This window comes from Theobroma umbraticum, unplaced genomic scaffold (assembly GCF_002168275.2).
Source record: "Theobroma umbraticum cultivar Fairchild unplaced genomic scaffold, ASM216827v3 scaffold_51.0, whole genome shotgun sequence".
Lineage (NCBI taxonomy): Eukaryota > Viridiplantae > Streptophyta > Magnoliopsida > Malvales > Malvaceae > Theobroma > Theobroma umbraticum.
In genome coordinates, this window is record NW_018397260.1 from 2,779,557 (window position 1) to 2,795,110 (window position 15,554).

General features: G+C 35.9%; 2 protein-coding genes across 2 annotated transcripts; both read left to right on the top strand.

The window, feature by feature from the left end:
• Positions 1-3: 3 nt before the first annotated feature.
• On the top strand, positions 4-4,286 carry PGSIP2 (plant glycogenin-like starch initiation protein 2). Its single transcript, XM_021428793.2, is given in 5 exon segments — positions 4-329; positions 1,377-1,586; positions 1,934-2,571; positions 3,079-3,924; positions 3,927-4,286. Coding segments are annotated over 5 exon segments (1,932 nt in total). The 5' UTR covers positions 4-273; the 3' UTR covers positions 4,109-4,286.
• Positions 4,287-4,439: 153 nt separating this feature from the next.
• Positions 4,440-7,498, top strand: LOC110416732 (uncharacterized). Its single transcript, XM_021428794.2, is given in 6 exon segments — positions 4,440-5,144; positions 5,646-5,716; positions 5,812-5,987; positions 6,749-6,857; positions 7,172-7,263; positions 7,265-7,498. Coding segments are annotated over 6 exon segments (861 nt in total). The 5' UTR covers positions 4,440-4,828; the 3' UTR covers positions 7,362-7,498.
• The last annotated feature ends 8,056 nt before the right edge of the window (positions 7,499-15,554 follow it).

A 15,554-nucleotide genomic window follows, 5' to 3' on the forward strand; every position in this document is an offset into this window, starting at 1 on the left:
AAAAAGCCAGCTATCATCACTCATCATCGGAAAATTAAAAATAAAAAATAAAAAAAATTCCAAATGTTTCACCTCCTGAGTTCTGACACTAATAACTGCCACTTCCTCTCTTGAGTCTTCGCAGCCTTGGATCAGACAGCAAAGCCAGCTCTCCCTCATTCTCTATTTTTTAAAACTTATAAAACAAATCATAAATTGAGTACAGTCTTGGAAACCTCAAAGCATAAACAAATGGTATTTTCAGTTTGAGCTGCTCTCTGAAGATTTCTAAAGATGAGAGGCCCCTCCCTCAGTCCCAAAGAGCCTCGTCACCGCGTTTCTGCTTCCGCGTCGGTTCCTCTCTCTTTCTTCCTTTTTCTCATTTCATCTTCCAAGTTTCTAGTTGCTGCTTTCATTTGAGAACCTGAAATTTTTTAGTAAAAAGTTGACCATAGTTAGCTAGTTGATCGAGCTTTTAAGCACCGTTGTTTGTTTGACGAGAAAATGCAGCGATGAGATCTGCTTGAATTTGGCTATGATTTGTTTGTGTACTTTTTTGTTGCCTTCGATTTGCGTCGTATTAATTGCTCTAGTTAACTTGTAATTATTTGAAGAAAATTTCCTACTACGGTAGGTATTTATGCGCTTTCCTTTGGCGTTGTTAGCTGTTGGAAAAGATCAAATATGAAGTAAATTGAGCTAGGCCTAGGTGGTCCTCTCTAACATTAACTGCTTAAGCTTTCAACTGTTTACATTAACTCTGCTTTTCAGTCTTAATTTTGGCTGGTGTTACTTTTATTTATGTGAATTAGTCTCATTGTTTATAAAGTCGTCTGCACGGGAATGAAAAATTTCTGTGAAATATATTTTTAGTGTAAATTATGGTTTTCTGAACATATTTTCTGGGATTTGACTTCTTCTCTGATAAAACTTAGGACTCTTCATCATGTTTTAATTGATTCTTGAATAACTGAAGTACATTAAAATTTGGATCAATTGAGGATTGGCATAAAATTTATGGAATGAAAGCTAGAAATGACATCTCAACTTGGAATATGTTGTGAAATTGTGGAAGCCAAGGGTGGCATCATGACTAGTACTTGTATTATGCGAATACTAGTTTTGTTAACGCCTTGAAATTTTTTTGAATATTGCTTGCATTATTCAAAGTTACCTGGCAAATCAGGTTTTAAATACTTCATTTTTGTCTCTACACTGACATTAGATTTGCTTATGGATTTTATCATTACACTGTGAACTAAAGGATAAACATTCAGTTTTCTATTCAAACTGCTTTCAGTATGAAGAACCTTTTGCTTTTCAGGATTTGACTTTTGTCTGTCTTTTATTTGCTTTATGCACACGGACTGATTCGACTTTTAAATGTATTTTTACAGTGAAGACACAAGCAGAAGAGGGTTCCAAAGAAATAAGGTTTTTAAAGATGTAGAGAAGGCCCTCCATGTTCCCATTAAATACAGGAATTGGAATTTCAAGATATCTACCTTGAAAGCTGTGCTGGTTATAATTCTGTTGGGAACTCTCTTCACACTCTTCCGCTCCCCTGCAGTTTATGTTTCAGATCGCCCATCCAATTTTGTATCTCGGTATAGTCTACCGCCTGCATACCTTTCTGTAAAATGTTATATTCAGGCTATAGTTTGCTCTTTTGTACTTTACTTGTTTTCTGATTGAAAATAAGCCATTTTTGTGTTTGAGCATGTGTTTGTGCATTTGTCAGTGCATGCAAGTGAGTACATTTTTCTGCCTGTATCTAACCAGCTATCCAGCTAGCATGGGTAACAACTCAATATTTCTGCTTTTAAGTTGATCACCTTGAATTTCCTGTACTGAAAGGTCTCGAGCAGCCATTTTTGCTAGTACATATGTTTAAGATTGCTCTTGTTTCTGTTTTGTGTTTCAGTTTTTTGAAGTTGAACTTCATTACATGCAGGCCTAGTTTTGTAGACAGATGGATAAGAGACAGTGCTGCTGCAGATCCGCGCTATATATCAATGTTGGATGTAAATTGGGACCAAATCTCGAGTGTTATTGAGAATCTGACTGACAGGGATGAATATCAGGGAATTGGCTTGTTGAACTTCAATAATAGTGAAACTGATCAATGGAAGCAGCTGTTACCAGATGCTGAGCATGTTGTTCTACAATTGGACTCTGTGGCAGTCAATGTAACTTGGGAATCCCTATACCCTGAATGGATAGATGAAGAAGAAGAATTTGAGGTTCCCAATTGTCCTTCTCTACCCAGTCTTCAGATTCCTGGCAAACCACGGATTGATCTTATTGCTGTCAAGCTTCCTTGCAACAAGTCAGGAAAGTGGTCAAGGGATGTTGCACGTCTACACTTTCAGCTAGCGGCTGCAAGGCTTGCTGCATCTGCTAAGGGGTTTCACCCAGTGCATGTGCTTTTTGTGACTGACTGCTTCCCTATCCCAAATCTTTTTACTTGCAAGGACCTTGTTGCATGCGAAGGGAATGTTTGGCTGTATACTCCCAACCTGCACAGGTTAAGAGAAAAGATTCGACTGCCAGTAGGGTCATGTGAGCTTTCAGTTCCTCTCCAGGCTAAAGGTTGGTTTCAAACTAGTTTCTTCAAGGTATTTGTTCATACAAATTCTTCTTTTCAGTATAACTGAAGCTGGCTGCTTCAAGATTTTCTGTCACTATTAACTTTTTACATATTTAAAATCTTTTCACTGGGATAAGAAGTCCTGCTGAGGAAACGTGGATGAATAGCTATAATGATGAGGCAAGATTATAGGTTTAGTCAGCGAAATTGATTCAGTATTGGCAAAATTGAGTCTGTGACATCCTAAATCACTGACCTAAATCATCTTTTTGGATCTCTATAAGCCTTGTGAGCTAGAGTGGTTCTATAGAAATTATAATTGTTGCTGCTTTTTCCCCTCCTTTTAACCTTTTCTACATTTTACTGTTTTTTTCTTCTCCTGACCTGGAAATCTTCCATCTTGGAAATGATGAGTTGAAGGCTCACACCTCTTAAAGGGTTCCAAATTACTTTGTTTAGATAGTTTCTGAAATCTGAAAGGCTTAAACTAACTGAATAAATTTGAACAGAGTATTTCCATTCAGAGAGAGCACACCGTGAAGCATATGCAACAATCCTACACTCTGCTCATGTATATGTTTGTGGGGCCATTACTGCTGCGCAGAGCATCCGCATGTCAGGTTCAACAAGGGACCTTGTGATACTTCTTGATGACTCAATCAGTGATTATCATAGAGGTGGCTTGGAGGCCGCTGGGTGGAAAATTTATACAATCCAAAGAATCAGGAATCCAAAAGCTGAACCAGAAGCATATAATGAATGGAATTACAGCAAGTTCCGTCTTTGGCAGTTGACTGATTATGACAAGATCATTTTCATTGATGCCGACCTTCTTATACTTAGGAATATTGATTTCTTATTTGAGATGCCTGAGATATCTGCTATAGGAAATAATGCTACTCTCTTCAACTCAGGTGTGATGGTTGTTGAGCCATCAAATTGTACATTCCAGCTACTAATGGATCACATCAATGAGATTGAATCCTACAATGGTGGGGACCAGGGGTATCTGAATGAAATCTTCACTTGGTGGCATCGGATTCCAAAACACATGAACTTCTTGAAGCACTTCTGGGAAGGTGATGAGGAGGAGAAGAAAGAGATGAAGACTCGCCTTTTTGGAGCCAATCCTCCAATTCTTTATGTGCTCCATTATCTGGGCAACAAACCATGGCTATGCTTCCGGGACTATGATTGCAACTGGAATGTGGACATTCTGCAGGAGTTTGCCAGTGATGTTGCTCACAAAACATGGTGGAAGGTACACGACGCCATGCCAGAAAATTTACAGAAGTACTGTTTACTTAGGTCCAAGCAGAAGGCACAACTAGAGTGGGATAGGAGGCAAGCTGAGAAAGGGATTACACGGATGGTCATTGGAAAATCAAGATAAAAGACAAGCGTTTAAAGACATGCTTTGAAGAATTCTGCTTCTGGGAAAGTATGCTGTGGCATTGGGGTGAAAAGAATTGGACAGATAATGCAACTGCTACCCCATCACCCCCTGCCACCAAGAAGGCATCTCTCTCTTCGCTATGATCTTCTTCTTCTTCTTTTCAACATATTTTCTGTGCAGATCACATAGTCAACAACTGAAAAAACAAAGCATACATTGAGTTCCATCCAATGGTTTTTGGAAAATATATGTCAGTTTTGAACTTGTTTCAATATTCAATAACTTTTGTCAAATGCATAGCTATTTCATTACTTTTGTATGGATTTTTTACTGGAGTTCCTCCCCATGTATATTATTGCAAAAGCAATCCATGCCTGCTTCGCAATAATTTTTTTCTTTTTTATTTTTTATAGAAAAAAGCTCTTATCATCCATCCAAACCAGCATTGCCATCATTAACAAAAGTCAATCATCAATTTATCAATACTGTCTTTCCTTTTCTTTTTTTTAGTTAACCGAAAATTTCATTCATCTACAGCAAATTTATTATTTTATTAAACGAATATAAAAATATTTTCAGGATCACATTGTTAATAACAGAAATATAACTATGTGGGTTGGTCGGAATGCGCTGGGTGTTAGTTTCAGATTTGTCAGACCCGGTTGCGCCCAGCAGGAGCCCGCTGAGGCCCATCAGTAACCGACACCGTTTTGAGAAGCACACTGTGAAACTCTCTCCATGTTGGTTGTGGTGTTCGAGCTTCCTTTCTTCCTTCTGTTTTCTCTCGATATTGCTTTGACAGTTCACTTTTTGGGAGCACCAAAAACTTAACAATATCGAAAAACTCTTCATAAACGTAAAGAATGGATTTGTTAGTTTCAGCTTGGAATTTTAAACACTCTGCAGTCCCAATATCAGCTCAACTGCCCTCACCCACCGCCATAACCTGTAGTTGTAGCTTTTACAAGCCACCAGGCTCAGCTCACAAGTTTATGTTCCCGTTTTGGACATACCCTTTTGCTAGAATCTCTAACAAGTCGCCTTCTTCAATTGCAATCCACGCCACGAAGAAGAACTCCAAGTCCGAGCCACTTTTGAAACCAACCATTGTTGAAGAAGTTTCTATGGACGACGAAGAAGAGGAAGAAGGGCAGATTCTTTTTGATGACTCCGAAGATGGTAACTTTATGAATAGTGTATGCCCATTTGCCCTGTGTGTGTGTGTGTGTGTGTGTTTTCAAATTTTATTTTAGCTTCATGCGAGCTGCTCAAGCCTATTCAAGGTTTTTGGTCTTTGCTTTTTAATCTTTAAAAGGTATTTAAAAATGCTTTGTATGAATATATATTATAAGTAAATACAGTCACTGATATATTTAAAGTAATCGAGCTTAATTGAGTTGACACTCAAGCTGCTCGCTTTCTTTCTTGAGTTGAGCTCGAGTTTGAAAATTAAGACTCTGTCAAGCTTGAGTCAAGTTTTTCTGCATCGAGTTATGCTCAATCTGGAGAAGGAGCTTTATATTGTCTAGACTTGAGTTACCTTGATTATACTCCTTGTTTTACTATTTTCTAAAAGTTTCAATGAACTAACATTCACCTATTTCCTTCTTTACAATTTAAAAATATTTCTCGTTTCTTGACTGTATTTCTAATGAATAAATTGATTTCTTGACTGTATAGATGAATCGATGATAGACAATGATGATGATTATTTTGAAGAAGAGTACCTAGAAAATGAAACTGAACTTTGTGTAAGTTTTCCTGCAAGAGTTGTGGGCAACATTCATGTATTCGTTGGGCAAAGCTGACACAATTTACTAAAATTGTAAGTATATATTTTGTGAAGGTTGGGGATGGCGCAGGAGGAGGAGGCATTTCTCTTGCTGGAACATGGTGGAATAAAGAAGCGTTAGCATTAGCTCAGGATGTATGTCTATCCTTCAATGATGATTTGGGGATACATGCCTTCAAAACACTGTCAAATTCCTCCATTCAAGTCCGCATTGAAAGACTTACAAATAAGTAAGCATTCATTTACACTTTTTTTTTAATGAGAAATGCTGGTAAAATCTCCATTCTCAATTAATAATGCGGATGATATTTTCTTAAAATACAATTGCACCTCATTTTTAATTGCTTTCTTTTGCACAAATCAACGAATTGGATATCATAGGTTTGATATTGAATGGATACGCATAAATTTAATGGGATATTCTTGTACATTTCCCATTTTAAATTAACATCATCTCTTTGAAAGTGGAAGCTATACTTTATTCGTCAATGTAAGACTTGAGGTTGAATGAGCACTTCTGCTTCAACTAAGAACATTTCCATATTGATGGAACTTTCAGTTATAACAGCTGTTATATTTGTTTCCTGCTTTCCTCTGAATGAAATGTCTTATTTTCCTGTATGCCATCCTAAAAGTTTACTAGCAACGTATAGTTGAAAATAGCATCTGAATACTAGATAGCTTTCATTGGGTGGTCTCTTCCCCTTAGCATGCAAAGAGTGGTGCTAGCATGTGAGGTCAAAGACTTTGTGATGGGCTATTCTTTAGAAGTGTAGCTTCAAAGTCTTTTCTGGACTGTAAGTCAGTCATTGTTAAAAAATCTGATAATCATGAAGTCACTTTATCACGATTATCTTTTCCTATCTTTTGTATGACTTAATTGTTTATGGTCAGCTCTTTGCTATGGTTCATTTTCTTCCAAAAATGGTAAACTATCTGCCAAAGAAAAAAGAATGCCTCTGTGACTCTAATTTGTAATGATCTGTAAAAGGTCTGGTTCCCCCAGTATGGAAGATCTTGAAGCTTTTTCTGCAAGCTATAGAGCAAGGTTGGATGAAGCTGAGCTTGCTAGATCTGTACCTGAGAATATAACATTGGAGGTAATGATGTTTTCTAATCTCTGTTTATCTGTTTTCTGTTATTTGTTCACATGATTGTAGTCAAAGAGACGTGCCTTTCTGAATGGGCAAACCTACTTAAAGGTTCTATCTAATGATGAAGCAGGCTTTTAGCCTTAGGTTAATTACACTAGATGTTGCACTGGACATGTACCCTAGTCTTAGGAGCTGCAGTGAGTAGATCTGCCACAATCTGTGGGTGACTAATGCCATAAAGCTGAAATTTGTATTCTGTTTTACATATCAGAATTAAAATCTTTTTAGCTTTTGGATCTAAAAATGTTTGTTGCTTGCAGGTGTCGTCTCCTGGTGTTGAAAGAGTAGTTCGGATACCACAAGATCTAGACCGGTTCAAGGATCGCCCTATGTATGTGAAATATGTGACTGTAGCTGAAAGTGGTTCACTCTCAGAAGGTGATGGTGTTTTCAGACTTGTCACGTTTGACATGGAAACAAAATGTTGCACCTGGGGTTTGGCAGATGTGAGAATAAATAGAGAAAAAGCAGGGAAAGGGAGACCACTTAGCAAAAGGCAGAGGGAGTGGTGTTTGGAAACTACTTTCGATTCTTTACGTTTAGTCCGATTGTATTCTGAAATATGAATATTATCGTTTTTTGTTTTTTTTTTTTGTCTTTTTCCCCCTTTCACAGCCTGCATAGTGACATAGCTAGTTGATACTTATGTTAACATGATAATCCAGCATTTGAAATATACTTATCTGAAATATAATTCATCTTCAAATCTGGGTTGAAAACATATGTTCTATTACTCTATATAACTTGATAATTTCTGTTTAAGTTGTTTTATAATTTGTTTCTTTACACATTTGGAGTGGGAAATGAAAGGAGACAAACTAATATAGATGCATAGGTAGTAGTTTTGTTGGGAATTTTGCAAGATGCTAGTAGGAGGTATAATGGAGATAAGTTTTAATTTCCTGAGCTTGGAACTCTTCACCTCCTATCCCAAGGCTTAAAACAATAAACAAAGGCCGTACACAATAAAAGAACAGACCAAATTTTACTATTTTTTTGGTTCTATTCATTAGAATCTTTCTAATTCATTGAATGTCTTTAAATTGCAATAGCCTTTGGGATTTGAGCTACTCAGAAATAACATGCTGCAAGATGTGGCCAGCTCTTAGAAAGTTTGCAGGTTTAATTCAAACTCGAGGTTCTGACTCCACAAGTAAGATTTCTAACATATGCTTTTCCTAATGGCCTGCACATTTCCATGTGGTAGCCATAGATTTTATCCTGATTATATGATCCCCTGTTTACATTCCCGGAGACCCTTGATCTTCATCATAAGTTTAATGGCTTGATGACAATTTTTATTCCCTTTAATGCTTTGTAGTGTTAGTAGTAATTGACATTTGTTATGGGGCATTTGGTTTCGGAGTACATCTAATAACATAATTGCTCAGATGGGATGGACCAAGTTTAGGAGCCAATCTTAAAGTTATATGTCATCCTTTTCAGTAACTCAAACTGTTTCCTATTTAATTTTTGAGAGTAAGTTAGGTTCAATTTTATAGATTTCTGCTAGCTTGAGGTAGGGCCTCACTTTACGAACTTAAATATGATCAACTTGCGTTTCCATCATTTCGTTCTTTTAGCATATAGGTGTGATATCGGCCAGACCATTTGGGCAACAAAGGTAAAAATTCAAGTCATACACCATCATTTAATCTTTCTCTAATCATCACCTAAAGCACTGTCATTTTTTTTTTCAATTCTTGTTATCTTTCCCAAGCTGGAAAGGTTCTTGCTTTACTTGAATATGGATGTGATATTTGTTTCATTACTGTTGGAAGAAGAACGGGGCAAAAGTTGAGTCCTGCATTGTTATATCATTTACTATTTACCACAAGAACTAGAGCGGTTCAAGGATCAGCCTATGTGTGTGAAATATGTGACTGACAGCTGAATGAAAGTGATTCACTCTCAGAAGGTGATGGCGTTCAGGTTATCTCTTCTGATGTGGAAGCAAAATATTGTTCCTGGATTAGCAGATGTGAGAAAGAAAAAGAATGAATGCATAACAAACAGTAGAGAGAAGGGTGTTTGTAACACTACCTTTGAGTCCTTACGTTTGGTCCAATTAGATACTGAAACATGAATATTGATCCTCCCTCCCTTTCTATCTTTTCACTTTTCTTCCATTGTCTTTTTGCATCCATAGTGTAACATCTCCGATTTTCAATGTTAAACATGTATGGGAAACCAAATCAAATGATAGGCTAATTTGAAATTTATGGATATGGACATTGGCTTATTTTGAGGCCTTGATAATGTGTGCGTATGTTTGGCACCTAAATGATACAATGCGTTGTTTGGCACTTAGATGAATATGACATGTAAATAAATTATGTTAATGTGATTGATATACTATGTGACATAGAGCATGATTGAGAATTTGAAGCTATGTGATGAACATATGTCTTGATGATGAGCAAAGTATAAAGAAATAAGATGTTTATCAAAAGGAAAATGTATTGAGAATTTAGAAGAATGAGTTTGAAGGGTTAGATTTATGAAGAATTGAAGTCTAGGTATCATCTATTGATAGATGTTTATGGTCTATCGATAGATGAAAGATGGAAGCTAAAATAGTAAGGATTGATGAACTTCTATCGATAGATTCTTAGTAACTATCAATAGATGTCCACTTGGGAGTAAGGAAAGGCAGCTGAAAGATATTTATCGATAGATTCTCGGTATCTATTGATAGATAGTCACCCCAGAATGACTTGTAAGTAATAAGAGCATGAGCTATGAGTAGATTTATTAGTAACACCTATTGATAGACTTGAAAAATCAATCGACAAATGGAGGGCAAAACAAGAGGGAAAATGTGAGACATCTGTCGATAGATGCATGAAAACTTGCAAAAATAAATGACCTTTGGGTAGTCCACCCATTCCAAAACAAAGTCAAAAACACTTCCCACCTGTTGTCTTGCAAAACCCTACGTTTTCAACCAGAATTTAGAGGCTGTTTGGAGGAAATTTGAGCTTGGGAAAATGATATCGAGGTAAGATTAAAGCTTTGGACCGATTATTTTCGGAATTAAATGGTTGAGTAATTAGAAATTTGATGTTTCAGCTTGGTGATTAATTGTGGTTGAAAGTTGTTGAGAAATTTATGCTGAAGTGAGCCAAAATCAATAACTAAGGCAAGGCTTAGATTATTTGCGACAAATTTATGAGAATTTTACATGGTTGGTGTGAATGATTAGAGATGATTTGAAAAGCTGGAATTAATTCGAAAGCCAGAATTTGGCTTAGAGATAGTGAATAATTGCATGAGTGTTGATGAATATACAATTATTGAATGCTAAACTATAAATGGGAGTGAGAATTCTGCCAATTTGCTAAGTGGTGAGACTGATTGAGTTGGAGTTAAAGCACGGGTGAGCAACAAGCATCGAATTGAGCCGCGAGAGTGCTCGATTGTCAAGGTGAGTGAGCTTTTGTGTTAAATGTATGTGGTGCATCTCAGATATTGATATGCATTGCCATGGTACATTGAATTGCTATGTTTAGGCCTAGATGAGCATGCCTAGGCTAGTATATGAATTATGTATATTAAAAATGTGAATGTGCCGTGTTATTGGGAAGCATTAATTGTTAGATATTTTGATGCATTATGCCTATAAAAGAATGTCTAGGATAGAAAACTAATAATTTGTGACAAATACTCATGTATATTATGATGTGAGCTATATGGTGGCATGGAGATTGAATATAGATTGTTCATGGATGTGGATATATGATGAATAATTGTGGAGAATCATTATAATGTTTTAACTGTTGAATATGAATATGTGAATAATAAGGCTACCTAAGTATGTAACATATTTACGTGTACAAGGCTAGAGAGCCAGATTTAACGATGTGAGTTATGACTGATGAGTCATAGATCCGTCAATGGCTATGAGTGATTATGTTTCGTTCGAGGGAAAATTTTAGACGTTGATTTGAAATTGAGGATCGAGTGGTGTCTCCCCTGTGACTATGTGTATGCTTGCAGGGACAGAGATAAGCAGAGACAGTGGTTGTAGTCTTGCTTGTGATTTCTGCTTGCAGAGTTATGTTGCCATTCGTTAGGTGATTACTTCGGATGATGATAATGTTTATGTTACCATGCATTGGGAGATTACTCTGGATGATGAAGTTTATGCTACCATCCATTGTAATATTATTCCGGATGATGATGATATTATGCTATCATCCATTGGGAGATTACTCTTATGATGATTATGTATATGACTGCTATCTGTTGAGATTACTTCAGACGAGGTTTGATTTTCTACCGATTGGCCACTATGCATAATTTACTATGTTTGGGAGAAGAGCATTTGTAATTGGTGAAATTTATTTGATAATGGCTTATGGTAAACCTGGGATCTTAATGTTTGGTTGGAAATAGAGTTGGCTTATTATCAAATACGAGTGTGCCGTAAAGACGAGTGTGCCGTAAAGACGAGATTATGGCAAGACAGAGTTGATGTGACGTGCATACAAGATATTAGAATGATCCTTGTGCTTACACCTTTGGAGATGTTTGATAAATAGCCATGTAGGCTTTATTTAATAAATGTCTCATTTACTGTTATATTATGTGTTATATTATGCAATGTTTAGCACCCCATCTCACTGAGTACTAGATGACTTACCTCGTTTGCGTACCATGTGTAGATAACTGATGCCACAGATTTCTATGTGGCTTAGCGTCGTTGTTGGACGGATGAGATTTTGGCATTTGGTAGGTACTCTCTCAACGTGTCCACTTTGCTGAGTCCGAGTCATGAGATGCTTCCACACTCTGATTATGAAACTTAGAAAACTTGTATTTTGGATATTGTAGGCATTGAGTGTCATGTGTTGTTTTTTTTTTTTGAAAGATGGTTTTTATTAATGATGAGCTGGAATGCCGTGGGGAGTCTTCAACGTTGAGATTTGGAGACTCCTGTTGGCATAGAAGCTATCATAAGAAGAGCCTGTTCTGAACAATTACAAAAGGAGTAGCTGCTCAAGAAGCACTTGGCAGCATCTCAACACGGATAATCTCAAAAACAAGTAGAGTTCTGGATAAATCCCTAAACAAAAGTCTAATACTAGTAAAACTCTATCAGAGTGATAAGATAAATGAGTGTTTTAAAACAAACCACCGCCCACCGTGGAGCTCGAACCCAGAGATAACCTTTTAACTGACACAGCAGTATCATAGATGCACAAGGACACAAACAAGAAACAGAGTGCCATGTGTTGTTAAGTTAAGGGTTGTATAAACGAACTCGACTGATGGCTAATGTATGGCTTGTGAATATTACGTATTTGATATATGTATGTGTCGAGAGGGCATTATGGTTAATTGATGATTTTAAGATATAAATGAGTTATGGGTTGCTTATGATAACATGGATTGAATATTAAACAGGTGAATCTTAAGGCTTTCTCGAGTCTTGCGAACATTGCTTGCTAGGCTTGTGTGTCGATCATGGCTCATCGGTTTGGGTCGTGACACATAAAAGACTAAAAGTAGTTAATGATATAGCATGTGTTAGATACTTATGTCTAAGGCCAGCCACCAACATTTGGAAGTTACCATCTTTGGTAGATAATTTGTCTTCAAATGGCTATAAAGATGTTGTAAGTGTATAATGTGACAAATGCTGCTAATTTGATGCATACTTTGGTTGTCTACACATTCAGAACTGGTAAAATATATGTCATAAACTAAAATAAGTGCGTAGGCAGTATTCGAGCTTGGAATTTGGTATAATGTGGGAAGGCTGTTCGCTAAAGAAAGTTTTAACTCTCCTAAGCTTGGAAATTTTAGTTTCCTTGCCTATTTCAAATGTAAAAAGGCAAGGCTAATGTTGTTACCCATGTACATAATGAAGGACAATCAAAGTTGACTAATTTTTAGTTCTATTTGCTTGTCTTTTCTAATTCCCTGAATGGCTTTAACTTCTAATAGCATCTAGGTCTTTAATATTTAGGCAAACAACAGATTGCCTAGATGCAGGATGTAACCAGCTTTTGAAAAATGTGAAGTTCATTATCTTGCATGGGGTCTGGTCATTTAATTGATGATTTGAACCTTTACTCAGTTCTTCAAAGTGGTGTTCTGATTCCACACGTCAGATTTCTAACATTTTGACTATTCTGATGGCTCGTTCTTCACCACGAGGTTGCTCCATGTTTTATTCTGATTTCATGGGCCTTTGTTTTTGTTCCCAGAGACCTTGATCTTAATCATTTGCTAGATGACAATTTTGGTTTCTTTTGATTGGTGAAGTTAACTTTATTGTGGGGAATTAGATAACTGAGCACATTCAATGACATGGTTGCTAAAATGTGATGAATGGTGCTTAAAAACTAATTTTAAAACTTAAATGTCATCTTTTCTTACTAACCTAAAGTTATTCCTATTCCAAATTTGGGAGTAGATCAAATCTGTAAGTTTTGATTACTAGTCTGCAATTTTTATAATTTAAAATATAATCAATTACTCACCTTTTGTCTCTCTTGTTGAGTCTTAAAATTTTAGTATGATGTTGATTAGACCTGTGTGGGACAAAAAATAAAAAAATTCAAGTCCCACCCTACCTTTGATCATTCTTGATACTGTCATTTCTAAAAGTTTTCTACCTTTTTCTATTCTTGTCATTCTTTTGAAGGCTTTAAAGGTGTTGTTTTAGTGAAAGGTGGGAGTGATGTTGGTTTGATTGGGTCTGAAAAACACAAATATTCTAACCCTTACATCATTGGTACGTCATTTAACTATTTTAGTTCTTTTTGTTATTACTATATTGCTTATTGTTACAAATCTTTTTGGAGGCAATTGAAAGGCTCTTGCTTTGTCATCATTTCATGAAGTTAAAATACATTAGAGAGTTTTCCAGTCAATATTTGTTATATTTTGTGATTGTAAAATCTAAGGGCTCAGATTCTTTCCCCCTTCCACTGCCTTTTCCTAAAAGTAAGCTTTTCTTAAAATTATCAGTCATTTCTTGAAGCATACATGGATTTGAAATGAAGATGGTTCTGAACCTGCTTTATGTACTATGCATAATCAGGTCAGTGACCTCCATTTTTCCAGCCTAGATCATTTTCATCACAAGTGAAATGTAAAACTTCACAGGTTTTAAAAACCATCAATTCACTTTAGCTGATTTGGCAATTTGCAGAAATTGGAATACGCTCAAGTTGTCTTAGGTTTCAGTTTGAATTGGGTTGAATTGTTGAGTTTCCAAGTGATCTTAGATCGGGTTGGGTTGCCTAGACTAAAGTTCACTGTTTGTAATTTATTACAGGTGATTGTAAAACAAATAATTCAGATGTGGCAATCAGTTTCAAGTTTAGGTTTGGTTTGAGTCATGTTGGGTTGATAGGCTTGAGGTCATTGTATTGGTTCACGTTATAGACTTAATATACTTGCATGGGTCAGGTTTGCCCTGGAGAGTTGTTTAGATGAGGTGGGTTTTGCTACCTTTACCTAATAAGTAAGACAGCAAAAAGTTATGGAAATGGTGAAGTTTGTGCTTTATATCTTATACTTTGTTTGATTTTTTGGGGAGAAAATATGTAGTGGATGAGCTGAAGATGAATAGCAAAGGGCAAAGTATTATGAGAATTAATGATGCAAAGAAGGTTGGAAAAGAAGAGGGAACGGGACCACAAACTTTTAGTAGTTGCTTGTAAAATCGGTAACTCTCTACTCGATAGTCATGCATTCTTTGCATCACTTTTTATTCATAAAGAAAAAAGGTTGAATCACCTGTGCCTTGAAAAATTCTTTAGGTAAAGTGATACATTCGAATCCCACCAGTACGATAAGAATCCCATCAGTACAATAAGAGGGTTCAAAAAAATATCTTTAATAAAAACTTTTACTCGTATTAGGATTTGCATTTGTAAAAATACTATTTTTATTGCAAATGATTATTCCGATGATGAGATTTACATAATAAATTTGTGAATGCGAGTTTTTTAGGTATTTTTTTAAGTGAGAGAATACTTTCGGATTCTATCAGATAGACAGATTTAGAAAGTATACTCAATAAAACGTTTTTGTTTGGCATTATCTCAATTTATGCCATGCATTTCACAATTGCATCATGTACACGTCAAATCCGTAAAATCAAATAAAATATTTTAATTTGTTAATAGAATAAAAGATAAAATAAATAATAATTAAGGAAACATAAAAATAAAATTAATGAGTTAGAATAATATATGATTAAATGGTATCATTTATGAAATAATCGTCAAATGGCTGCTAATCCTTCCCTGTACGTAACTCAAAATAAAATATGTAGACTAGTTTATTATTCTTTTGACGGACTTAAATTCAATATAAAATTTTATCGAATAGAATTAATTTAATAGATAGTCAATCACACCCAGATAAAAAAAAGATTGATGGTGAGTTTTTAAGTTAACTACGTCTAACGATCAGGTTCTCGAACCCACACGTTACAACTGTGCAGCAACATGATGTTAATTTCAGCTTAGTATCATGGTGCTCATTCTGCTCTTAATGCCCTTGCATTGAGCTTGGTGGGAGGAGCCAACCATTTCCGAATTTGGTAAAATGGAAATGGAAGGAGGGAAAGCAAAAGGACCTTTTCTTTTCCATAAGATCCAATTGTTGCATATATTTGTT